The sequence below is a fragment of the Megascapheus bottae genome, chromosome 14 (genome assembly GCF_031878675.1).
Source record: "Megascapheus bottae isolate mThoBot1 chromosome 14, mThoBot2.hap1, whole genome shotgun sequence".
Taxonomy (NCBI): Eukaryota; Metazoa; Chordata; class Mammalia; order Rodentia; family Geomyidae; genus Megascapheus; species Megascapheus bottae.
The window spans coordinates 11681735-11706411 of NC_143522.1; the positions used below are offsets into that span (position 1 = coordinate 11681735).

The following is a 24677-nucleotide window of genomic DNA, read 5'->3' on the forward strand; positions in this document are numbered from 1 at the left end:
CCTAGCATGGGATTGGCAGACTCTATTCCGGAAGTACTACTCAAGGCGGGCCTAGGGGCCGCGGTCACCGCGGGGGAGTCGGCAGCATGGCTTCCCTGTTTGGCGTGGGGCAATGGAGGGCAGCGCGGGCAGCGGCGTGCCGGAGCCCTCTGGTGTCCTGCCGGCGGTGGGCACGCGCCTCCGCAGACAACGTGTACGACGTGGTGGTGTCCGGCGGAGGCCTGGTGGGCGCTGCCATGGCCTGTGCCTTGGGTAAGGGCGTCCGGAGGCCGGTTTGGGCGGGGAAGCGGCGGTGGAGGCGTCAGGGGCGTGGGGAGAACTGCTTGTTTGGCTCAAAGGCCGCCGTGTCCCCGACGCCCTGCCGGAGGAGCAGAGGCTCCAGGACCTGCGGCCCGGCCCGCTGGGTGGCAGTCTTCCCTTGGAGTCAAGAGCGCACGCGGCTTACGGTCCAGTCTGGGGAAAAATCTGCTCTGGCTTAGCTGAGAACACCGTTCCCAGGCGCCGTACATTGTAGCGGAGGGCGAGGTGTTTGGGCGTTTTGGTTTTTTTTTTTTAGTTATTTTTTTAAAAGAATTTATTAAGGTTGATTTTTACATCATATTTTAAATGACAAGTTTAACATACAAGTGTTCAAGGAGGGAATCTCTATTTACAATCACTGGGACTTAGTATTTAATCACAATTAGGCTAAGGGTTTGTATGTCATAGAAACATTAATTTATGAAATAAAACATTATGTCTATAGAGTCATAGGTTTTTATGACTAGGTAGTTGTGTTTATATTTCCAATACCATGTCTATAGCATTAGGTATGCAAATATTGAGTCCTCGCTCTTGCACTGTTTGGATCTAATAGCCACATATTAAGGATACCATGCACCTTCTGTTCCTTTGGTCTTGACTTGTCTCACTCAACATGATTCGCTCTAGATTCATCTACTTCCCTGCAAATGCCATTATTTTATCTTGTCTGTTGGCTATGTAGAATTCCATTGTATATATGTACTACATTTTCTGTATCCATTCATCTGCAGTAGGGCATCTGGGTTGTTTCCATCGCCTGGCTATTGTGAATAGTGCAGAGATGAACATAGCTGAGCAGGTGTCTTTATAATATCCTGGGTCATGCTGTTCAGGATAGATGCCCAGAAGTGGTATGGAGGGATCGTAGGGAAGGTCCATTTTCAGTTCTTTAAGGAACCTCCACACTGCTTTCCAGAGTGGCTGAACTAGTTTACAATCCCACCAGCAGTGTAGTAGGGTTCCTTTTTCTCCACAACCCCTCCAGCAACTGTCATTGTCTGAGTTCAAAATCTTGGCAGTTCTTGTTGGGGTAAGGTGGTATCTTAGGGTTTTTATTTGTATTTCCTTTATGACCATAGATGATGAGCATTTTCTCATATGCTTTTCTGCCGTTTTAATCTCTTCTTTTGATAAGTCTCTCTTTAGTTCCCTTGCCCACTTAGTGAATGGTTTGTTGGGTTTGTGGGGGATTAGTTTCTTGAGTTCCCTGTAGATACTGGATATTAAGCATTTGTCAGATGTATTATTGGTAAATATCTTTTCCCAGGTGGTTGGCTGTCTCTCTACTTTTGTGGGTATGCTTTTTATCTGTGCAGAAGCTTTTTATTTTTAGGTAGTCCCATTTATCGAGTCTCTCTCCAATTTCTTGTGAGCCTGGGATTCTGTTCAGGAATCTTTTGCCTGTGCCTATGAGTTCCAGGGTCTCTCCTACTCTATCATGTAGCAGTTTCACGGTTTCCAGTCTGACGTTGATCCACTTTGAGTTAATGTTTGTGCATGCCGAAAGGCTAGGGTCAATTTTTAGTTTTCTGCATGTGGCTGCCCAGTTTTGCCAACACCAATAATTGAATAGACTATGTTTGTTCCACTGTATATCTTTGGCTCCTTTGTCAAATACAAGTTGACTGTAGGTATGTGATTCTATTTCTGGGTCTTCTATTCTGTTCCACTGATCTTCTGGTCTGTTTTTGTGCCAATACCATGCTGTTTTTGTTATTATGGCTCTATAGTAGAGTTTGAAGTCCAGTATTGTAATGCCACCTGCCTAGAATTGTTTTGGCTATTCTAGGTCTTTTCTTGTTCCATATGAACTTTTGGATTGTATCTTCTATTTCAGTAAAGAATGTCTTTGGGATTTTGATGGGGATTGCATTGAATTTGTGTATCAATTTTGGCAATATAGCTATTTTCACTATGTTGGTTCTCCCTAGCCATGAACATGGGATGTCTTTCCATTTCCTAGTGTCCTCTTTAATTTCTTTCGTTAGGCTTTTATAGTTTTCATTAAATAATTCCTTTACATCTTTGGTTAAGTTAATTCCTAAGTATTTTATTCTTTTAGTTTAACCAACTTTTAAAAAGCCAGAAATACAAGTGTAGCTCAAGTGGTAGTGAGCACCAACCTTGAGTATGACTTGGAGGAGAATAGTAACTATCTTTGATCCTGCTTTACATTTGTTATTTAAGCTGCTCTGCTGCCTTATAGATTTATATAGACACACACACACACACACACACACACACATATATTAAAGATATAGATGCTGTCTTTATTTTCAGGCAGTACTAGGGTTTGAACTCAGAGCCTTGTATTAGACAAGACCTCTAGAATTTGAACCATGCTCCCAATTCTTTTATGCTAGTTCTTGTTTTGATTGTTGATCCTGGTGCTTGAACTCAGGGCCCAGGCATTGTCTCTTAGCTTTTTTTCACTCAAGGCTGGCACTATTCCATTTGAGCCACAGCTCCACTTCTAGCTTTTGAGTGGTTAATTGAACGTAATTGTCATGGCCTTTCCTGTCTAAGCTGGCTTCAAACTATGATCCTCAGATCTCAGACTCCTGGGTAGGATTATAGGCGGGAGCTACTAGTTCCCAGCTAGTTTATTTTTTGGGTAATGCTTTATGCTTTGGCCCAGGTTGGCCTTGGAACTTGATTCTCCTGCTTCTGCCTCCTGCTTAGCAAATGTTTTGCTCAGGCTGTCCTCAGTTTGTGTTACTTTGCCTCCTGAGTCCTGGGATTATAGTCATATGCCATGCCTAACTTCAAGCCTATTGCTTTATTGGGAGGTACAGTTCTGGGATTTGAACTTGGTGTCAGTTACTAGACTTACCACTTGACCACACCTGCAGAACATTAGGTCTGTTTCTTTTGTAACTCCAGAGTGGCTTTCAGAGATTAAACTTGAAGCTGACCATTGGTGACACCTGCCTGTAATCCCAACACTTGAGACACAGAGGCTAGAGTTCTAGGGTCAACTTGGCTACATAGTGAGTTATAGGCTAAAATAAGATAAACAAGCACTGGATTTGAAGTTTCTGGCTTCAGAAACTAAAGGTCACCAAGAGTGAATCTTGGGCTGGGAATGTGACTTAGTGGTAGAGTGCTTGCCTACCATGCATGAAGCTCTGGGTTTGATTCCTCAGTATCACATAAACAGAAGAACCTGGAAGTGACGCTGTGGCTCAAGTGGTAGAGTACTAGCCTTGAACAAAAAGGAGGTCAGGAGCTGTGTGCAGTGGCTCATGCCTATAATTGTAGCTACTCAGGAGGCTGAGATCTGAGGATCACGGTTCAAAGCCAGCTGGGGCAATAAGGACCACGAGACTCTTATCTTCACGTAACCACTAGAAAACTGAAAGTGGTAATGTGGCTCAAGGGGTAGAGCAGTAGCCTTGAGCTGAAGAGCTCAGAGACAGGGCCCAGATCCAAAGTTCAAGCCCTACAACCACAAAAAATTGCTTGGGGATTTTGTTATTAGATTTAGAATAAATCTAATAGGCAAAGATAGGAATCAAAACATGCAAAAGCATATAGAATATATAGTGTAAAGTAAGATTACCATTTTTGGTTTTTAGCCACACAGCTCTGAATGATAATCACTAGTAGTCTGTTTTAAAAGTGAAGATCTGGCTTCTACTTTCAGGGATGCTACAGTTTATCAAGATGATGCCCAGGGAACTTTATTTTTTTATTTTATTTATTATTATTATTATTTTGTGGGTCATGGGGCTTGAACTCAGCCTGGGCTCTGTCCCTGAGCTCTTCAGCTCAAGGCTATCATCCTACCTCTGGGCCTGGGCATTGTCCTGAGCTCTTCAGCTCAAGGCTACCACTCTATTTTTGAGCCAAGTCCCACTTCCTATTTTCCAGAGATTAATTGGAGATAAGAGTCTTAGGTCGTTTGGTGCCTGGGCTGTCTTTGAACCTTGATCCTCACTTCTCAGCCTCCTGAGTAGCTAGGATTACAGGCATGAGCCACTGTCCTTGGCAGGAGCTTTATTATTATTATTATTGCCAGTCCTGGGCTTAGGCTCAGGGTCTGAGCACTGTTCTTGGGTTTTCCAAGGCTAGAGCTCTACCACTTAAGCCACAGTACCATTTTTTCCTTTTTTTCTATGTATGCAGTACTGAGGAATTGAACCCTGGTCTTCGTGCATGGTAGGCAAGCACACTACCACTAGGCCACATTCATGGCCCCCATGTCTATAACTTTTAAAGGCTTCTAAACAGCTGAGACAATAGCCATATATCACTGTACTGGGCCCTCTCTTATTGTTTGTAAATTTGTTCTCTAATATATTTGCTTTAATTTTTCTAACACGTTACATTAAAGAGCTAAAAAGCAAAATGCAAACCCCCACTGTATGGTCCATTTCTATGTATAGAAATGGAATCCTTTTTCTGCTAGGCTATAGGTCCTGTCTCATATAACAGATGCAGTGTCTACTTTATGCCCTTGCAGCATTTGTGGTAGAAATAACAGTCACAAGGGGAAGAACTGGTTGTCATCCCTGGGAACTTTAGAATCTAGCATAGAGGAGGATTTGTAGAAAATTAAAGGAAGACTGAAATGCAGGTTCTCTGAGGGAAAAAAGCATCTGACATGTGCCCAGGCGAGGAAGTCCCAGGACCTGAAGTGAAGAGCATATGTGGGAGGTTGGATCACACAGCACAGCTCTGCCCTGGAATCTAGGATCCAACGGGTAAGGCCTAAAAGTCAGTCAGTCCCCTTCGCACACATCTGCACTCCCTCCTGGTGATGGAGCTGCTGCCCAGTGAGAGCCCTCCTGTTCAGTGGAACCACTTTGATTTTCATACTTCCTGCTGTGTGTGTGGTAATGGTGCCTCTTCTCATTGAGATTTGAAACCATTTTTTGAGTAGAGGGGTTGGGGTGTGGATCAAATGGCATAGCACTTGTGGGAAGCTCTGAGTTCACACTCAGAATGGTCCTACCCCCAAAATAGGAATAAAGGTTTGTGAGGGTTGTTTTTTTGGAAAGCCCTTCTCGCTCTCTGGTAATCATGTAATAAGTTGATTGTTTAGTAATACAGTTCCCAGGGTTTTTTTGTTGTTGTTCTTTGCCCAACCTGGGGTTTAAACTCAGGGTCTGGGTGCTGTCCTGCGCCTCTTTGTGTTCAAGGCTAGCACTCTACTTGAGCCACAGCTCCACTTCAGTTTTTGAGTGGTTGATTGGAGATAATAGTCTCATAGGGACTTTTCTGCCTGGGACAGCTTTGAACTGTGATCCTCGAATCTCAGCTTCCTGAGTAGGTAGGATTACAGGTATGAGCCAGCAGTGCCCAGTTCCCTTCTGGCTTTTAAAAATGTATGGTGGGGGTGGGTGGGTAATGGGTACCAAGACATGTGAAAGGGTATCAATGTATGTGAATTAATGTACCTTCTGTCTGGCAAATATCATGTAACCCTTTTATTAATTACAATAAAAATATTAAAAAATAAATAAAAATGTATGGTACATTGTTGTTATCAATAGTCACCCTAATTGTTGGCTTTCCTAAAATAAAAAAAAATGTTGCTTCTTCTCCCCACCCTTTTTTTTTTTTTTTTTCAGGACATGATATTAACTTTCATGACAAGAAAATCCTCTTGCTAGAAGCAGGTCCAAAGAAAGAACTGGAGAAATTGCCAGAAACTTACAGCAACAGGGTCAGCACCATTTCCCTTGGCTCTGCAACACTTCTGAATAGTGAGTAGAAAGTGACTCTGCCAGGTCCAGCTTCGTGGCAGGGCATCCTGTAGTGCGGTCACCAAGCAGCTCACTACCCAAGCTGGGAGTGAGAAGTGGCCATGCTTGTCCAGGGCATAGTTGAAGATGATGATTCTGAAACTTAATTTCTCAGCTCATGGTCTGGGGAAGACATCTTGGAGACATGACCTATTATAGATAAACCTGTGGTGTCAGGTGAGCTGAGCCAAGTTGATCTAATTGTGAGCATCCACTCTCCATTCCATGTCAGCCTTCAAGCAGGCTACAAGTGTTGTACCCAGAGTTCACAATCCCCCCGAAAGACCACGAGAGTCCATGACCAATGCAAGCAACAAAGAGCCGTTTATTAGCAAGCTCGAGCTTGGTCCTCCACGTCTTAGAAACTAGTGACGCTTGGAGGCCCCGAGTACAAAATTAGCACAGCTTCTTATTGGTTCTGATGTTATGGTTTCCCACAGAACTTTAGTTTTAGGTGTCCTTGCTAGCTGTGGAACACAGCTGCAGTCCTAGAGGTCACCTTTGAGTGTCCTTGCGAGCTCTCTGAGTAAACATCTGATGGAGCATCTTGGAGTTCTTCTGAGAAGAGGCAGGTAGGGGATTTCTCAGAACTTAACTCTTACAGAATGGAGGCTGCTTTCACAAGATGGATTCAGTCTAGCTACATTCAGTTTCGCTACCGCTCTTCAGAGCTGGCAGGTTAAATGTGTTTTGGGTTTAGAATTGTATGCCCAAGAATGAGTTAGGTTTTGTTTTTTGGTTTTTTTTTGTGGGTCATGAGGCTTGAACTTGGCCTGGGTGCTGTCCCCGAGCCCTTCAGCTCAAGGTTACTGCCATACCCTTTAGCCAAGCCCCACTTCCGATTTTCTAGTGATTAATTGGAGATAAGAGTCTCAGGTCTTTTTGTGCCCAGGCTGGCTTTGAAGTGTGATCCTCAGATCTTAGCCTCCTGAGTAGTAGGATTACAGGTGTGAGCCACTGAGCCTTTTTGTGTGTGTGTGTGTGTGTGTGTGTGTGTACGTGTACGTGTACGTGTACGTGTGTGTGGGCCTGGGCACTGTCCCTGAGTTCTTCAGCTCAAGGCTACTGCCCTACTCCTTGAGCCACAGCCCCACTTCACCTTTTCTGGTGACTAATTAGAGATGAGAGGCTCATGTTCTTTAGTGCCTGGTATGTCTTTGAACTGTGATCCTGAGATCTCAGCTTCCTGAGTAGCTAGGATTCCAGGTGTGAGCTGCCTGCCTGCTAGAATGGGATTACTCCTACCCTTCAAGAGTAAACTTTTCCATTATCTCTAGTATCTCATATTCCTTTCTTCTTTCTCCAAAACACTTACTAACTACCTGACATTATATTACGTGTTTGGTTTACTCTGTCTCTAGCTATACTGTCAGCTGTAGAAAGGAGGGGCTTTGCCCTTTTGTTTTTCTTGCTTGCTAGGCTTTTTCACTTAGGGCTGATGCTCTACCGTTTGAGCCATACCTCTCCTTCCAGCTCTTTGCTGGATAAGTCTCTCGAATTTGTCTACTTGTGCCAGCTTCAAACCCAGATCCTTAAATCTCAGCCTTCTGAGTAGCTGGGATCACAAGTATGAGCTACTGCTGCCAGCTCATTTGCCACTTCTGCTCAGTACTTACATATCTTACATGTTGTATACACACATAAATACATATATGTATATATTATATCTAATAGTACATATATATTATATATGTTAGTACATATATCTGGTATACAGTAGGCACTCAGTAAATATTACTCAAAGAATAAATCTACTCAAGAGCATTAGAGTAAATAAATAGTTGGACACAGTAGCTTCAGTCTTTAATGAGCCTAGCTACTTGGGAGTCAGAGACTGGAAGACTGTGGTTTGAGGCCAGCCAGGACATAAAAGTCAATGAGGGGCTGGGATGTGGCATAGTGGTAGAGTGTTTGTCTAGCATGCGTGAACATCCTCAGTACCACATACACATAAGTGGTGCTGTGGCTCATGCGGTAGAGCTCTGGCCTTGAGCTAGAGCCCAAGGACAGTGCTCAGGCCCTGAGATCATACCCTAGAACTGACAAAAAAAAAAAAGCGGGGGGATCCCAGAGCCCAGGTCCACATGAAATCACGATGGTGCGTATATCTTCTGTTTTGTAGGTTTTGGAGCCTGGGACCACATCTGCAACATGAGATATAGACCTTTCCGGCGAATGCAGGTGCCTCCTTTACCCTTTCACTTTTAGTGAAGTTTCTTCAAAGTTTAAATTAAGTTGGGGGTAAGGTGGAGGGGAAGGAACCATACATCTCCTGCCAAGAGTGGCTGGAAATTTGTGATTTTCTGTTCTTGGTCAAGTGATACTTGGTTTCTGTTTGGAGTCACCTTTCTTTTTCCTGGGTTTTAATGCTTCCTTTCTATTGTGTTTCAAGGTGTGGGATGCCTGCTCAGAGGCCCTGATAATGTTCGATAGGGATAATTTAGATGACATGGGCTATGTAGTGGAGAATGTCGTCATCATGCATGCACTCGCTAAGCAGCTGGAAGCCGTGTCTGGTGAGGCCTCATTTCATCTGTCCTCTGCTTCATCACGTGGAGCGAAGTGACATACCTTAGAAAGCTCCCTTTCATGTACACTATACTCTGAAGAAATCTTGTGCTGGTTATCTTTATTGTTGGTGGTTGTGGGACTTGAACTCTGGGTCTGGGCGCTGTGCCTGAGCTCTTCAGCTCAAGGCTACCACCCTTCCCCTTGAGCCACAGCGCCACTTCCTTTTCTTTTCCTTTTTTTTTTATTAACAGCTTTATTTCTATACAATGTATTTTCCATAAAATTCACCAGTTTTAACTGATTTTTTGCTATATTTATACTGTCCCACACAAGGTGGTTTTTAGAACAGTTGCATCACCTAGAAGGAAACCTTGTACCCATTTATACTCGTTCTTCATTCCTACCACCAACGCTTCCAATAATTCATCTGATTGCATCTTTCCAGATTTCCTATTCTAGACAATTCACGTAAGTGGAATTAAACAGACTTCTCTCTTGGGGCATATTTTTGAGGCTCATATGTACTTCACCCCTTTTTGTTGCAAATGGTGTTATGCAGACATACCAAATTTTACTTTCATCAGTTGGTGGACATTGGAATTATTTCCACTTTTTGGTATTCTTTTTTTCTTTTTTTTAACTGCCAGTGCTGGTGCTTGAACCCAGGGCTTAGGCACTGTCCTTGGACACTTTTTGCTCAAGACTAGCACTCTGCCACTGGAGCCACAGTGCCACTTCTGGCTTTTTCTGTGTATGTGGTTCTGGGGAATCAAACCCAGGACTTAATGCAAGGCAAGCACTCTAACATTAGGCCAAACTCCCTGCCCTGCCCCTTTTTATTTTGTTGTCATTTTGTCTTTTAAAAAAAAAAAAATCAGACATGGGGCTAGAACTCAGTGCCTGGATGCTGTCTCTGAGTTCTTTTTCTCACAGCTAGTGCTCTATCAATTGGAACCACAGCTCTACTTCCAATTTTAGGTGGTTAATGGGAGGTGAGAGTCTACAGATTTTCCTGCCTTAACTGGCTTTCATCTGTGATCCTGTCAGATCTCAGCCTCCTGAGTAGCTAGGATTACAGGTGTGAGGCACTATCACCTGGCACCCTTTCTTTTTTGTTATTACTTTTCAAATCTACTTTTTTTCCCCTCTTTTTCTTTTGCCAGTCCTGGGGCTTGAACTCAGGGCCTGAGCATTGTTCTTGGGCTTTCTCAAGGCTAGAGTTCTACCATTTGAGCCACAGCACCACTCCGGCTTTTTCTATGTATGTGGTACTGAGGAATTGAACCTGGGTGCATGCTAGGCAAGCACTCTACTAACTAGGCCAAATTCACAGCCCTATTTTTTTTTCTTATATGACAACAGGTAACAGGATATTGCCATCTGGGACCTTGCTTTCTCTTTACTTAGAGCTCTTTCCTCAGCCATTTGGCCCATTTTCCTAATACTTTTTTTTTTTTCTTCTTTTTCTTTTGCCCTTCCCAGATCGAGTGACAGTTCTCTACGGGAGCAAAGCTGTTGGCTATGCCTGGCCTGGTCCATTTTCCATGGCAAACTCCAGTCCTTGGGTCCATATTACCCTAGGTGATGGCAGCACCCTCCACACAAAATTGTTGGTAGTTGAAAATTCTTATTTTGCCAGGGATCTTGCATGATTTACCTTACTGTATATTCTGGAGTTTCTAGGTTTAGAAATAAGCTATAGATCCACATTAGGTGAGGATTTGGGTTAAATAATGACTAGTGCATGTATTCAAGGCAACTCAAGATAGTCTTAGAGGAAGCAGTCTCTTGGGTCTTAGAGGGTCATGAAATAAAAGGAAAATAGCTGGGCCTGGAATGTGACCTAGTGATAGAGTGCTCGCCTAGCATGCACGAAACCCTGGGTTCGATTCCTCAGTACCACATACACATACAAAAGCCGGAAGTGGTGCTGTGGCTCAAGTGGTAGAATGCTAGCCTTGAGAAAGCCCAAGGGCAGTGCTTAGGCCCTGAATTTAAGCCCCAAGACCAGCCAAAAAAAAAAAAGAAGAAGAAGAAGAAGAAAAAAAAAAGATAGCTGCCGGGCATTAGTGCCATGCCTGTCAGCCTTGTTACTCAGGAGGCTGAGATCTGAAGATCACAGTTGGAAACAAGCCTGGACAAGAAATGCTGTGAAACTCTTATCTCTGATTAACTAGCAAAAAGCTAGAAGTGGAGTTGTGACTCTAGTAGTAGGCTGCTGGTCTTGAGCACAAAACCTAGGGACTGCACCTAAGCCCCAAGTAGTAGCATCTGTACCAGCACAAACAACAAGAAAGAAAGAAAGCCATGCCTCACAGGAAGAAAATTGAAGCTGTTCTTTCCTTCTCAGGAGACCCAGTGTCATTCATTCCCTGTGGATCTCATTTCTTCCTTTGTTTCTGCTTGCCAGCTTTCCTTTTTATGTGGCTGCCATTCAAGTGCCTCCCCTGAGTTCACTCTATGGCTGGCACTTCTTGGGTTAGATGTCCCCTTGCCTGGGCTGGTTTATATATTAGCTCAGGCTGAGTTTACATTTTGCAGAGAGGTGTATCCCTGCAGGCATCCCACTATGAGCAGAACAGGCCAGATAAAATGTTTGCTGCCACTACAGTGGACACTAGAGAAAACTTGAGGGGAGAGAGAGCCGCTTGTGGAGCAGTTTGGCTTGTGAAGCACTGGTCACACCTGGCACACTCTCTTCTCCACACAGATTGGTGCTGATGGTCACAGCTCAGGAGTTCGGCAGGCTGCTGGCATCCAGAACATTGGCTGGAACTATGACCAGTCTGCAGTTGTGGCTACCCTGCATTTAGCAGAGGTAAGATCCAGAGCTGCTGTCCTGAATCATAATCCCAGCCAGTCAACTCTTCTCACCAGAACCTTTCTCCTCTCTCTTCTAGGCCACAGAAAACAATGTAGCCTGGCAGCGATTTCTTCCCTCTGGTCCTATTGCTCTGCTCCCGGTAAGAGGTCCTTTGCCATTCTACTCAAAGTCACCCCGTCCTCTTTTCTCAGACCTTCATTTGGTTTCAAGGGAGTATCCCCAGACTAGTGTTGTTCCTTTATGGCAGAGCCCCCTATTTCTCAGAACTTGTAGCCTTGTAACAATGGTCTTTCACCACAGCTCTCAGACACCTTGAGCTCCTTGGTCTGGTCCACATCCCATGAACATGCAGCAGAGCTGGTCAGCATGGATGAGGAAGAGTTTGTGGATGCCATTAACTCTGCCTTTGTGAGTATCCACTTCTTAGCCACTCCTCTAGAGTAGGCACAATCTGCAGATATTAAAAGGCACCAGTAATTTTGGAACTTAAATAGACCACATTTATTTAAAGTCAGTAATAATTGGTAACATTTTGGGGGTACTTGTCACGTGGCTAGGTTCAGGTTAGTTTTACATGTAGTTAATTAACTCAGTAAACCTTGGAGGTAGGTACTAGTCTTATCTTTATTTAGTGATTTGAACTTGCCTAAGTTCAAAGAGCTAGTGATATAGCTAGTGCATCCTACAGGCCCCTGGAACTCATGTTTTCAACCAAGCCCACTACCACTAGGGATTCATGCTTAAGAATTGAAACCACTGCTCTGTGGTAGCAGTGGAAATAGAAGGAACTGAACATAGATCTAGATTCCAAGATACATGGTCACAATGTTTACATATGTTAGGTAACGCTTAGCTTTATTTTTCCTAGTAGAGGTTTTTTAGTTTTGGGGTTTTTGGTTTCTTTTGTCTGTCATAGGGCTTGAATTCAGGACGTGAGCTCTTCAGCTCAAGGCTAGTACTTCACCACTTTCAGCTACAGCACTACTTCTGGTTTCCTGGTAGTTGGAGTTAAAGGTTTTGTGGACTTCCCTGCCCAGGCTGGATCAGAACCGCAGTCCTTAAATGTCAGCTTCCTGAGTAGCTGGGATTACAGATGTGAGCCACCGGCACCCATTCCTTGTGGAATTGCTAATTCCTTGCTAGTCACTGGGCAATTTTCCCCTTTCTCCCTTGTGCTGCCGCTGCTCAGTGGAGTAACGTGAACCACTCAGACTTCATCAGCTCCGCTGGCACCATGGTGCAATATGCTGTCGCCCTTCTGAAGCCAACTAAGGTCTCCGCTCGCCAGTTACCCCCAAGTGTAGCCCGGGTGGATCCCAAAAGCAGAATACTCTTTCCTCTGGGGTTGGGACATGCTGCTGAATACGTCCGGCCTCGGGTGGCGCTCATTGGGTAAGACATTGTTGGAGCAGGGCCTCTGTCTGCTCATGGTTGCCAGAGGCCACACCTGAATGTGGCTTTCTTTTTAGTGATGCAGCCCACAGAGTCCACCCCCTGGCGGGACAAGGTGTGAACATGGGCTTTGGGGATATCTCCAGCTTGGTCCGTCATCTCAGTGCTGCAGCCTTCAATGGAAAAGACTTAGGTAAGGGTTTGGGCATCCTGAGGTCATGTAGGTAAAGATCAAAGCCCTGCAATGGCCATCAGTAGCTAGATAGGACACAATATGTTTATTACTGGGTTAGGAATTTAAGGATGTGACCTTTCCTTTTTCCCCTAGGCTCCATGAGCCACCTCACAGTTTACGAGACAGAGCGGCAGCGTCACAATACTGCTCTTTTGGCTACTACAGACGTCCTAAAAAGGCTTTATTCTACCAGCACCACGCCACTGGTACTGCTCAGGACCTGGGGCTTACAGGCCACTAATGCAATATCTCCCCTCAAAGTAAGAGGCCACTGTGTGACTTTATGGTTCTTGCTCACTGAAGGTGGACTGGGAAGGTGAAGGGGGAAGGAAACTCCTTAGTATTTCTTTGAATTAATTTTCTTGATTGTAACATTATCTGTACTTCTTTGGGCGGTTATGGGCAAAGGAGTTCCTGGGCTTCTTAAGGCCATCTAAACAATCACGTGGTAGGTAGGAAAGGATTTCTAAAAGATAAAGGTGTTGACACTTCTTTTGCTGTGTGGCCCATTTCAGCTCTCGGGGTGTCTTGAGTGGAGGGACTTTTGCTTGGTTTTGTCTTAATCTGGATATTTTAAGGTATTTTCATCTCCATTCTCCCACATGACAGTTGTCCCACCTGACAGCATTACTTTGTTTCATTTTACTACAGGAACAGATTATGGCCTTTGCCAGCAAATGAGTGTTCCTCTTCATATTATTACCTTGATGGAAAAAGAACAGCCTACCCTGTGATTTATCATATTTTCAAGATTTAATTTAATAAATTTATACTATAATTCTTGTTTGTATTTTTCTTCTGCATAATGGGTCTATGGAACACAAATAATAATTTGTGTGTGCTGATAGTGGGGACTGAGCCATCCTTTTTTTTTTTTTTTTTTGCTGCCAGTCCTGGGACTTTAACTCAGGGCCTGAGCACTGTCCTTGGGCTTTCTCAAGGCTAGAACTCTACCACTTGAGCCACAGCACCACTTCCGGCTTTTTTTTCTGTGTATGTGGTACCGAGGAATCAAACTCCGGTCTTCGTGCATGCTAGGCAAGCACTCTACCACTAGGCCAAACTCCCAGCCTCAAATCTATATATAGATATAGATAAAGATTTTGGCAGGTCCTGGGGCTTAAACTCTGGGCCTGGCTTCTGTTCCCAAGCCCCTCTGAACTCAAGGCTAGTACTCTACCACTTGAGCCACAGTGCCATTTCTGGCTTTTTTTGAGTAGTTTATTGGAGTTAAGAGTCTCACAGACTTTTCTGCCTGGGCTGGCTTCAAACTGCCATCCTTGGATTTCAGCCTCCTGAGTGGCTAGGATTAGGTGAGCCACCTGTTCCTGGCTTCAAATCTTTTTTTTTTTTTTTTTTTTTTTTTTTTTTTTGCCAGTCCTGGGCTTGAGCTCAGGGCCTGAGCACTGTCCTTGGACTTTCTCAAGGCTAGAGCTCTACCACTTGAGCCTCAGCACCACTCCCAGCTTTTTTCTATATATGTGGTACCGAGGAATCGAACCCGGGTCTTCGTGCATGCTAGGCAAGCACTTTAACCACTAGGCCAAACTCCCGGCCCCTGGCTTCAAATCTTTTGCCAAGAGAGGAGGGGAAAAAAAAAATCAGTGAAAGACTGTCAGACCAGGTGCCAGTGGCTCATGCTTGTAATCCTAGCAACTCAGGAGGTTGAAATCTGAGGGCTGCTGTTCAAAGCCAGCCCAGGGAGCAAAGTCTGTGAGACTCATTTCCAATAAACTACTCAGAAAAGGCCAGAAGTTGCGCTGTGGCTCAAATGGTACAGCACTAACCTTGAACAGAAATTCAGTGACTGAGTTCAAGCCCCAGGACCAAAAAGAGAAAAAGAAAGACTACTGGAGCTTTTAAAGAGCATTTTATTTGTAAAATCACCAAAATTTTGTGTAACATTTATGTACAAACAATCCTTTCTAAAGAGTCATTTTTAAAATTCTGGTCATGAACTTATACAATTATTTTTGGTAGTAGTATGAGAAATACTTGATACTTCTGTTAGTATGACTATTTAAAATTAACATTAGAATGGACATTAAATATTAATTTCTTGAACCTGTGTTACAAACACACTGAGCTATGGGGAAAAATAAAATCAATTTTGTTGATGCTAGTTTCTCATCACAGCACCAGATTCCAGGGTTTTTTGTTTTTGTTTTTATGACACCATTTTCTATTGTATAATAAAAAAAACTAACTTCATTGCACAGGCTTAAAGACAGCAGAAACAGGACACTGATTAGCAACACAGACTAGCCACATTTAGGGTCAGGCTGGGGGCCAACAGAGGGGCAGTGTGTTGCTATAAATTTTGAAGAACTCACACCAGCAGAGGCTTCTGGAAGAGATCTTTAGGTCTGTTAGATTTACACATGGTCAACATTTCACCCAAGATACTATGAACATGAAATGAGGAAAATAATCTGCTTTTTTTTTTTTTTGCCAGTCCTGGGCTTGAACTCAGGGCCTGAGCACTGTCCTTGGACTTTCGCAAGTCTAGAGCTCTACCACTTGACTCTCAGCACCACTTCTGGTTTTTCTCTATGTATGTGATACTGAGGAATCAAGCCTAGGTCTTTGTGCTTGCTAGGCAAGCACTCTACCACTAGGCTAAACTTCTGGCCCTAATCTGCTTTTTAAACCAGTCTATTCTTAGGAACAATTTTTGTTTTTTATTAAGGAACAATTTTTGAAGGGATGAGAAACCTATTTTCTCAGGGTAGCCTTCTACACAAGACAAGAATTTTAAGGCATACTTTGTAAGGACCTTCATTATAATCTTCAATGACGCCACTTGTGTTCTAAGCCTCATGTTGGTATTTTAGAAATACACTTTTACAGCAGTGAAATGCACTAGCAATTTTAGAATACATAGCCTTATGAAATGCCCAAGGGGTACACTATCTGAATTTTGTTTTTTTTTTCAAGAAAAATTATTCCATATTGCGCTGGTGGCTCATGCTTGTAATCCTCACTACTCAGGAGGCTAAGATCTGAAGACCACAGTTCAAAGCCAGCTGGAGCAGGGCAGTCTGTGAAACTTACCTCCAAAAAGCTCCAGAAAACTGGAAGTGGAGCTGTGGTTCAAAGTGGTAGAGTGCTGGCCTCGGACAAAAAGAGTACAAGGATAGTGCCCTGGCCCTGAGTTCAAGCCCCATGACTGACATCCCCCCCCAAAAAAAAGGTTAAATCTCTGCTCCAGAGGTACTAATCAAGATAAACAGGACATATTCAGGTAAGTACAGATGTATTTACCAAAGTTCTGAAGCTATCTGGATTACCAAAGGCTTCTGTAGAACACATTTACTAAGTACATGTGTACAGGTTCTCTGAAAGAGCCAGGGAATCCTACCTCCTGGACTTGTCAGGCTAGAGTCTTTAATGAGCACAGCTTAACTTACAGTTATACTATTGGTAGATGGAAGGATCCCTCAATTGTGAACCTTTAGTAAACTATTGATTTCTTTAGTACAGTTTTTTTTTAATTATCATAGTACAGTTTTTTGATAAAGGTGGTAAGTCTAGAACTTATGCCACGAGACTATATGTGTTTAAGAGTTATCTTCAAAGACTGTGAAAAACCTTGGGAATGTAGATAAGAATACTTGGAAAGATTTGAACTCAACCTAATTGAGTTTATAAACATCAGTGCAGTCCCAAAACAAATCAGCCGCTTGAAAGCCGGGTGCAGTGGCTTAAAACCTGTACTCATACTCAGGAAGCTGAGATGTGAGGTTTGTGGTTCAAAGCCAGCCCAGAAACTAAAGTCTGTAAGACTCTTATCTCTAATTAACCACCAGAAAACTGGAAGTGGCATTGTGTGAGCATTTTGGGGGATGACAACAGCTGCAAAGGTGACCTTAATAAGTCAGCTTGAGTCTGGCAAACAGAGCTCACAGGCAAGATCACTTGAGCCCAGGAGTGAGGCCATCCTGAACAACGTAGTAAGGACCCCCCCACACCCCCACACATCCCTTTTCTCAAAAATAACAATAGTCAGTGTGACATGTCTGAAATTTTGGGGAGGAGAAACATCAAATTTTGGTGTCAAGGATGAAAATTTTCTCCCCCACCCCTCCCCCGCCTTGAGGGGGGGAAAGTAGAGGATCAAAATTCTGAGGCCTGAGTTATGTTACAAGTTCCAGGACAACCTGAATACCATAACTAGACCATCTTTTAGCTGGTGTATTAGAATAGCACACAACAGGATCACACAGATTCTGATACAATACGCTTTTTTTTTTTTAATTACATATGGAAAGCAAAACCAAGTTTGGTTTTGTTTTGTTTTTCTCTTAAGGGGATACAGATAATGGAGGATGAAGAAAAATATATACTGCTATTGATCGATCATGTGATTATACTAATTTAGCATGTAAGAGGAAATTTTAAATGTTCAAAGGAACGAGGCACTACAATAGCTGGAATGAGATTTTTCTTTGGTTCCCAGGGAACCTGACCCTGAGTTCTCCAAGGTTGAGTGAGTTCCAAAGTTTTTTTTCTTTTTTTCTTTTTTTTTTTTTTTGCTCACGAATTTTTTGTAACACACAAAGAATCAAGACTTAAAATCCTAGTGCCAGCTGTGTACCCCAAAGTGGTTAGGACAATTCACATTAGATGTATAAAACGAAACCTAAATCTCTAGGCTCAAGGGCAAGATCCATGTCTAAAAAGCCCCTTCATGATAAAGCCAGTTGCTGGGCTTCAGTCCAGGTTATCCCTACACAAGCCTGGAAAATGACTGTGTCTTCTCCCCTTAAAAAGGGTGGTGAATACAGACTTCAGAGGATGTTTGGCCTCAGTGGAAGATGCCCAGAGACTGCAACAGGTGAAAGGTGGCCCCCAACGCCCAGCCAGTCTCTATGTTGTTTACTTTTTTTGTGAGCTGTAAGGGAGAGGGAAAAAGAGACAGAAAATTCACATCTTCGTTCAGTTGTCAACTTTAGCAAGCATGGCACTTGGTAAAACAGTATCTGCAAAAAGCATATATATAGCCAAACCAACAAGACTGAGAACAGCTGACCAGCTTCCCACTGTTCCCATTCATAACTGCCTCTAGCCATGGCTTATGACCTCTATATCCAGATTCTGATCCCTGAGTATGTCTGGCTCAAAAATGGTTTCACTCAAGCCTTCTAGAGAGAGAGTTTAGTGAGACAGATTCTGAATTTTTTTTTAACCAGGCCTGGGCTTGAGCACAGGGCCTGAGCACTGTCCTTGGACTTTTCAAGGCTAGAGCTCTCCCACTTGAGCCTCAGCATCACTCCTGGCTTTTTTTCTATGTATGTAGTACTGACAATCGAACCCGGGTCTTCGTGCATACTAGGCAAGCACTCTACCACTAGGCCAAACTCCCACCCCACCCTTCATTTTTTTTTTTTCAGTCCTGGGGCTTGAACTCAGGGGCTGAGCACTGTCCTTCAGCTTTCCTCAAGGCTAGCGCTCTACCACTGGAGCCATAGCACCCACTTCCAGATTTTCTATATATGTAGTACCCAGGAATCGAACTTAGGTCTTTGTGCATGTTAGGCGAGCATTCTTCCACTAGGCAGAACTCCCAGCCCCCTGAACTCCTTCTTTAATCGTGAAAAGCACAGGATTCCCTGTCTTATTTTCTGAATCACCTATATCTGATATGGTAACATACAATGGTAGATGTGGTAGAAAGGGCATCGTCAAAAATTGGGAATATATTTAGTAGTGGGAAGAAAACACTAAGCTTCTCGAGTCATATCATGTAAGCAACTGCCTCTTCCACATGAAGAGTATCCAACCAGGGCAATTAAGGCATTCTGGGCCAGAAAGCATAGACTTTAAACTTTATTTCCTCAATCACAGAAAAAAAAGGATTTGAATAGTGTTAACTTGGATTTTTTTTTTTTTTTTGCCAGTCCTGGGCTTGAGCTCAGGGCCTGAGCACTGTCCTTGGACTTTCTCAAGGCTAGAGCTCTACCACTTGAGCCTCAGCACCACTTCCGGCTTTTTTTCTATGTATGTGGTACCAAGGAATTGAACCCGGGTCTTCATGCATGCTAGGCAAGCACTTTAACCACTAGGCCAAACTCCCGGCCCACCAGCTAAAATTTTTATAACTACCTATTAGTGGTGGCAGAGAGCTAGAATGTACAAACCAAATAGAAGTAATCCTAGATTCAGAAAGCATGATACTTCCTACCTGCTTGCACTGTCTGCTCATCATTTCTTCCATCTCTTTCCTCTTTTTTTGCTCAGTTCTAAACAGATTTAATACACTGTGTGACTTGGGCTTCTTCTTGGGTTCCAAGTCTTTTGTTCCGTGTTCCTGGGATATTTGGCCTAGTACAATACTCAAAAGCTACCACAATATCAAGGTAATTTCCTACATTCATGGTGCCTTGGCTATCCTCTGGTCAAAAGCAGCTCCATCTGTAGCTACTCTGATTACCAAATAACTGTGCATGCATAGGAAAGTGGATATGTGTGCAACTGTGTGTGTGTGGCTGAGGATTGAACCCAGAACCTTGCGTAAGTTAGGCAATGTTCCATCACTGAACTACATGCCCATATCCAAAACAGGATCTTGGCTCTTCAACATTTAGGAAAAAAAAGACTTATTACAGGACTCTGATGTTCATTCTCTTACCTGTAAAAGGGTGCTGTCTGCAAAGCCAAAGCCATCTTTTAACAAGGCTGTGATGTAGCTGAGATCCATGCACAGGAAAGGACTGCCTGAAGTGAAGCTCTCCAGGTTGTCACAAACTAAAAAGTGAGAGCAAACAGTGGAGTTCAGGCTTTTAGCTGTGCAGCAAAGAAGTCTGCATTTGGTTGGTTCTGGTTCTCATTGAGACTGGACTGTATAGTGATTGCCTCTGCAAGACCAGAGCTTAAGAACTTGGATATTTTTGGTGTGTAATTTTATCTATATCATACTATTTTTATTTATTTGTATGGGTCCTAGTTTATTTGCTCATTTTCAGGGGGCCCCTAGGATTCAAACCTAAGGTCTTGCATATCATAAGAGCTCTGCCACTGAGCTATGCCCCTAGACCTCTCTATTTGTTAAATTTCTATGGTTTCTTGTGGTAGCTTAGTACCAAATCCCTTTTCTTTTCTTTTTTTCTTTCTTTCTTTCTTTTTTTTTTTTTTTTTGCCTGTCTTGGGCTTTAGCTCAGGGCCTGAGCACTGTCCTTGGACTTTCTCAAGGCTAGAGCTCTACCACTTGAGCCTCAGCACCACTTCCAGCTAGGCATGTGGTACCAAGGAACTGAACCCGGGTCTTCGTGCATGCTAGGCAAGCACTCTACCACTAGGCCAAACTCCCGGCCCCTTTTCTTTTTTTTTTTTTTGTGGTCATGGGACTTGAACTCTGGGTCTGGGTTCTGTCCCTGAACTCTTCAGCTCTACCCTTTGAGCTACCCCTTGAGCCACTGTACCATTTCCAGTTTTCTGGTGATTAATTGGAGATATGAGTATCACAGACTTTTTAGTGCTCAGGCTGGCTTTGAATGGTAATCCTCAGATCTCAGCCTCCAGAGCAGCTAGGATTATAGGTGTGAGCACTGAGCCTAGCTCCAAGTCTCTTTCTTCTTGTTAATGCTGAGACCCAGAAAATATCATTTAGGAAAATATCACTTAGCCCTCTTCTAGGGCTAATGGCTGAGAGCATTTGTGTTTCATTGACAACTCAAGGAAATCCCTGCAGGTGTTTCTCAAGTATTTTGGTGCTCCGTGTTTCACTAGCGTGGATATCACTCTTCCAACTGAGAAAGAATAAATGAAAAAAAGGAAGAAATATAGAAAGAAGAAACCATTTGCACCAACTCCCTAAAGCCTCCTATAGCCCCATTTGCTAGGTAGAATTTATGCAACCTAATGCCTTTAGCCATAGCTCAGATGAGAAGTCCAGAAGGAAGCCAGCAGGCAGGCTTCTGAGTTGAAGGCTACTCTCTTCTATGACAGCTGGAGTTGGCAGGCAGTCCGCATGGCTCACCTTCGAGCGCCTCCTGACACTCACCTTCTCTGGCTTTTCTTTCAAAATCTTCAACCTTTAAAACACCTCCCTTTTCATAATCTGAAATGAGACAAAACAGTAACTAATGTCTAAAAGCCTCCAAGGACACCAAACATTTTTGCAAGTGTGATTTAAGATTAGTTTACATAAGGTATACAAGGTATGTGGGGGATTTTCATTGTGGTTATTTCCGTACATGCATACAATGTAACCCAAGTGTCCCTCATGTCTCCTCTATAGCTCTAGCTTGCCCTCCTCTCCCTTCTAAAACAATTTCAACAAGCTTCATAATTCTTCCCTCGCCTCTGATTCCGGGGCTTGAACTCAAGGCCTCAGTAATGTCCCTGAGCGTCTTTTGCCCAAGGTTAATGCTCTACCACTTGAACTACAGTGCCACTTCTGGATTTTTCTGAGTAGAAATCTCATGGGCTTTCCTCCCTGGGCTGGCTTTGATCCTCAGATCTCGGCTTCCTGAACAGCGAGGATTACAGCATGCAGCTCATTATTCTAACTTTGTGTATCTATTCAAATTTTGTGATTCTTTTTAATGACAAGATTTCTGAATGTGTGCTGGTATTTGGGCTTAAACTCAAGATCTCATGAAACCATCCCAGGCAAACAAATCAGAGATTCTTATCTCCAATTAACCAGCAAAAAGCCAGAAGCGGAGATATGACTCAAGTGGTAAAAGGTCATCCTTGAGTGAAAAAAACTAAACAAAAATCCCTGAATTCAAGCTCTACTACTGGCACACACACACAAAAGTCTAATGCAGAATTAGATCTCAATAAAGATATGAGCAAAGAGACTTCCTGTACAGTGACTTGGGGTAGCTAGATTTATTTGCCTTCCAACTATAGTAGTTGATGCAACAAGAGTGCTAGTCAGGTGATCACTCCAGGAGAGCCTGCAGACCCTCCTCTTGACCGTCCCCACTGTGGGCCGTACTGACCACTTTCCTTCCTGGCATGACACCAGGGATGAACTCACCAATCATATGAGTGTCAGCAGCTCGGTCATAATAGTAAGAGAAGGCATAGAAGGAACTTCTCTGGATCTCCTCTGGCTGGTGAAGTCTGCCTTGCACCACTCTCAGCACTTCAGCATAGCAAGGCTCAAAGCCCATCATTCCTGCAATGGCAGACATGGACAAAGGTGAGGTGAAAATGATGACAGCGCTCAGGTGAGCTCCTGGAGCCAACGAGGGATCATATGAGGACCAAGACCTGAAGCCGGAAGCTCACAATAAAAGTTTAATGAATGCAAAGGTAAACACGTTTCTATAACCTCACTGCTATTCCACAGGTAGTTCTCCTCCCTAGCCCTGCTCACCAAACACAGCCGAGCCACAGTCATCACTGTGCCGCAGCCTGCCACTGTGCTTCTGGTCCTAGTGATCAGCTATCCAGAGCGCTCATCTGTCTCCTTCACTAGGAAGACAAGGTTTTTTCCTTGATTTTTTAAGGTCTCTGGCAAGCTGCTGATGGTTCATACCCAGCGTTCAAGACCCAGGATAGGGGTGGGGACAGGTCTCTGCCTTTTGTAATATGTAAGATGAGTCATCTTCCTATCATCTCATTTTTATTTGCTACTATGATATGAATAGCTAAACATTAACTGAATCTGAAACAGCTTCTCATTGCCATTCTGTTCCCAGGATACAAACATGTTTGTAAGAGACCCATAGTAGGCCGGGAGTTTGGCCTAATGGTTAAAGTGCTTGCCTAGCATGCGCAAAGACCCGGGTTCGATTCTTTGGTACCACATACATGCAAAAAAGCTGGAAGTGGTGCTGAGGCTCAAGTGGTAGAGCCCTAGCCTTGAGAAAGTCCAAGGACAGTGCTCAGGCCCTGAGCTGAAGCCCAGGACTGGCAAAAAACAAAACAAAACAAAAAAAAACACAACAAAAAAAGAGACCCATAGTATTCAAGGCAAGACAGCAGCACGCACAGCGGCAGCGGCTTAGTGTACTATCCTTTCACATTAGTTCCTGGAGGCATACCAACATCTTTGCAGTGATTAGCATCCCTTGAGCTCTGGAAAACTCTCATATGGTACTTTTGTACAACTTTCACTATAAAGGCAATTTTTTTTTTGAGGCAGAACCCCAAACAGTCCAAGATGATCTTGAACCTTCAATCCTCCTGTATGCCACCTCACCTGAGCCTCTTTTTGCTCGAGGCTAGCACTCTACCATTTGAGCCATATCACTACTTCCAGTCTTTTCTATTTATGTGGAACTGAGGAATCAAACCCAGGGCTTTATGCATGCTAGGCAAGCATTCTACCACTAAGCCACATTCCCAGCCCTCATCTGGTTCTTGCAAAGGTAATTTCTTTTATTTATTTTCTTTTCGGGGGGAGTACATAGTACAGGGGCTTGAACTCAGGACCTCATGCTTTCAATCCAACTTTTTTTTTTTTTTTTTTTTTTGCTGGTATTGAAGCTTAAACTCGGGCCTTGCAGTCCCATTTGGCTTTTTCTGCTCAAGGCTGGCTCTCCACCACCACATGAGCCACACCTCTACTTCCAGCTCTTTGGAGATAAAATTCTCATAGACTTTTCTGCCTAGGATGGCTTTGAATCTTTTTTTTTCACCCCCCAATCATGGGGCTTGAACTCTGGGCCTGGGCGTTGTCCCTGAGCTCTTCAGCTCAAGGCTACTGCCCTATCTCTTGAGCCATAGCACCACTTCAGTTTTCTAGTGGTTAATTAGAGATAAGTGTCACAATCTTTAGTACCCAGGCTGGCTTTGAACTACAATCCTCAGATCTCAGCCTGCTGTGCAGCTAGGATTATAAGCATGAGCCACCGTGCTTGGCTTGGCTTTGAATCTTGATCTTCAGCTCTCAACCTCCTGAGGAACAAGGATTACATGCATTGAACCAACAGCAATTAGTCTCTCAGTTGGTACTTGAGCTACAATTCTATTTCTGGTCTTTTTTTTTTTTTTTGCCAGTCTTGGGGTTGAATTCAGGGCCTGGGCACTGTCCTTGGGCTTCTTCCTCAAGGTTAGGGCTCTACCACTTGAGTCACAGCATGACTTCTGTCGTTTCTATGTATGTGGTACTGAGGAATCGAACCTGGGTCTTTTGTGCATGTTAGGCAAGCACTTTACCACGAGGCTAAACTCCCCAACCCCTGGATTTTTTTTTTTGCCACTCCTGGGGCTTGAACTCAGAGCCTGGACACTGTCCTTGGACACTTTTTGCTCAAGGCTAACCCTCTGCCACTTAAACCACAGTACCCCTTTCAACTTTTTCTGTGTATGTGGCACTGAGGACTTGAACCCAGGGGGTATTCTAGGCAAGCACTCTACCACTAGGCCACACTCCCGACCTATTTTTGGCTTTTTGACAAATAATTGGTGGTAAGTATCAGATTTATCTGTCTGAGCTAGCTTCAAACTACACTCTTCGAATCTCAGCTTCCTCAGTAGCTAGTATTATAAGCATGAACCAATAGTGCCTACCTTTGTAAAGGTAATTTAAATTAGTGAAAAAGCAAAACAAAAACAAAACACTACTTACCATCTTGGTTGCCACCATACTGGTATTTCACACCCCCAAAAATCCACTCTGCTTCTAACCACCTTGGTAAACAGGCACTTCGAAAAGTATGTCCTTCGATCCCTGAAAGAAACCAAAGCACAAAGAGGCAAT

The 24677-nt window shown here is 43.6% G+C and overlaps 2 protein-coding genes across 2 annotated transcripts in view; one reads left to right on the forward strand and one right to left on the reverse strand.

Annotated features, from left to right (window-relative positions):
• The first annotated feature begins 56 nt into the window (after window positions 1–56).
• On the forward strand, window positions 57–13793 carry Coq6 (coenzyme Q6, monooxygenase). Its single transcript, XM_090344460.1, has 12 exons — window positions 57–252; window positions 5880–6014; window positions 8176–8234; window positions 8446–8569; window positions 10047–10177; window positions 11275–11382; window positions 11465–11527; window positions 11689–11796; window positions 12578–12780; window positions 12858–12973; window positions 13109–13275; window positions 13667–13793. The coding sequence occupies exons 1-12, from the start codon at window positions 87–89 to the stop codon at window positions 13694–13696; spliced, it is 1410 nt and encodes a 469-aa protein (XP_090200586.1). The 5' UTR covers window positions 57–86; the 3' UTR covers window positions 13697–13793.
• Window positions 13794–14872: 1079 nt separating this feature from the next.
• Entpd5 (ectonucleoside triphosphate diphosphohydrolase 5) overlaps window positions 14873–24677 on the reverse strand; it is a 48661-nt gene continuing 38856 nt past the window's right edge. Inside the window, exons 12-16 of the mRNA XM_090344465.1 lie at window positions 24546–24647; window positions 22005–22145; window positions 21018–21074; window positions 19647–19762; window positions 14873–17909 (exon numbers count right to left, since the gene is read on the reverse strand). Coding sequence (XP_090200591.1) covers window positions 17823–17909; window positions 19647–19762; window positions 21018–21074; window positions 22005–22145; window positions 24546–24647 — 503 coding nt within the window. The 3' untranslated portion in view covers window positions 14873–17822. The remainder of the gene's footprint in view (window positions 17910–19646; window positions 19763–21017; window positions 21075–22004; window positions 22146–24545; window positions 24648–24677) is intronic.

Bases quoted from the DNA above. Each gene is read 5' to 3' on its own strand.
- Coq6 (XM_090344460.1), top strand. From the start codon at position 87: ATGGCTTCCCTGTTTGGCGTGGGGCAATGGAGGGCAGCGCGGGCAGCG. The intron at 253-5,879 runs GTAAGGGCGTCC...TTTTTTTTTCAG, and splicing joins TGCCATGGCCTGTGCCTTGG to GACATGATATTAACTTTCAT. The intron at 8,235-8,445 runs GTGCCTCCTTTA...TTGTGTTTCAAG, and splicing joins GACCTTTCCGGCGAATGCAG to GTGTGGGATGCCTGCTCAGA.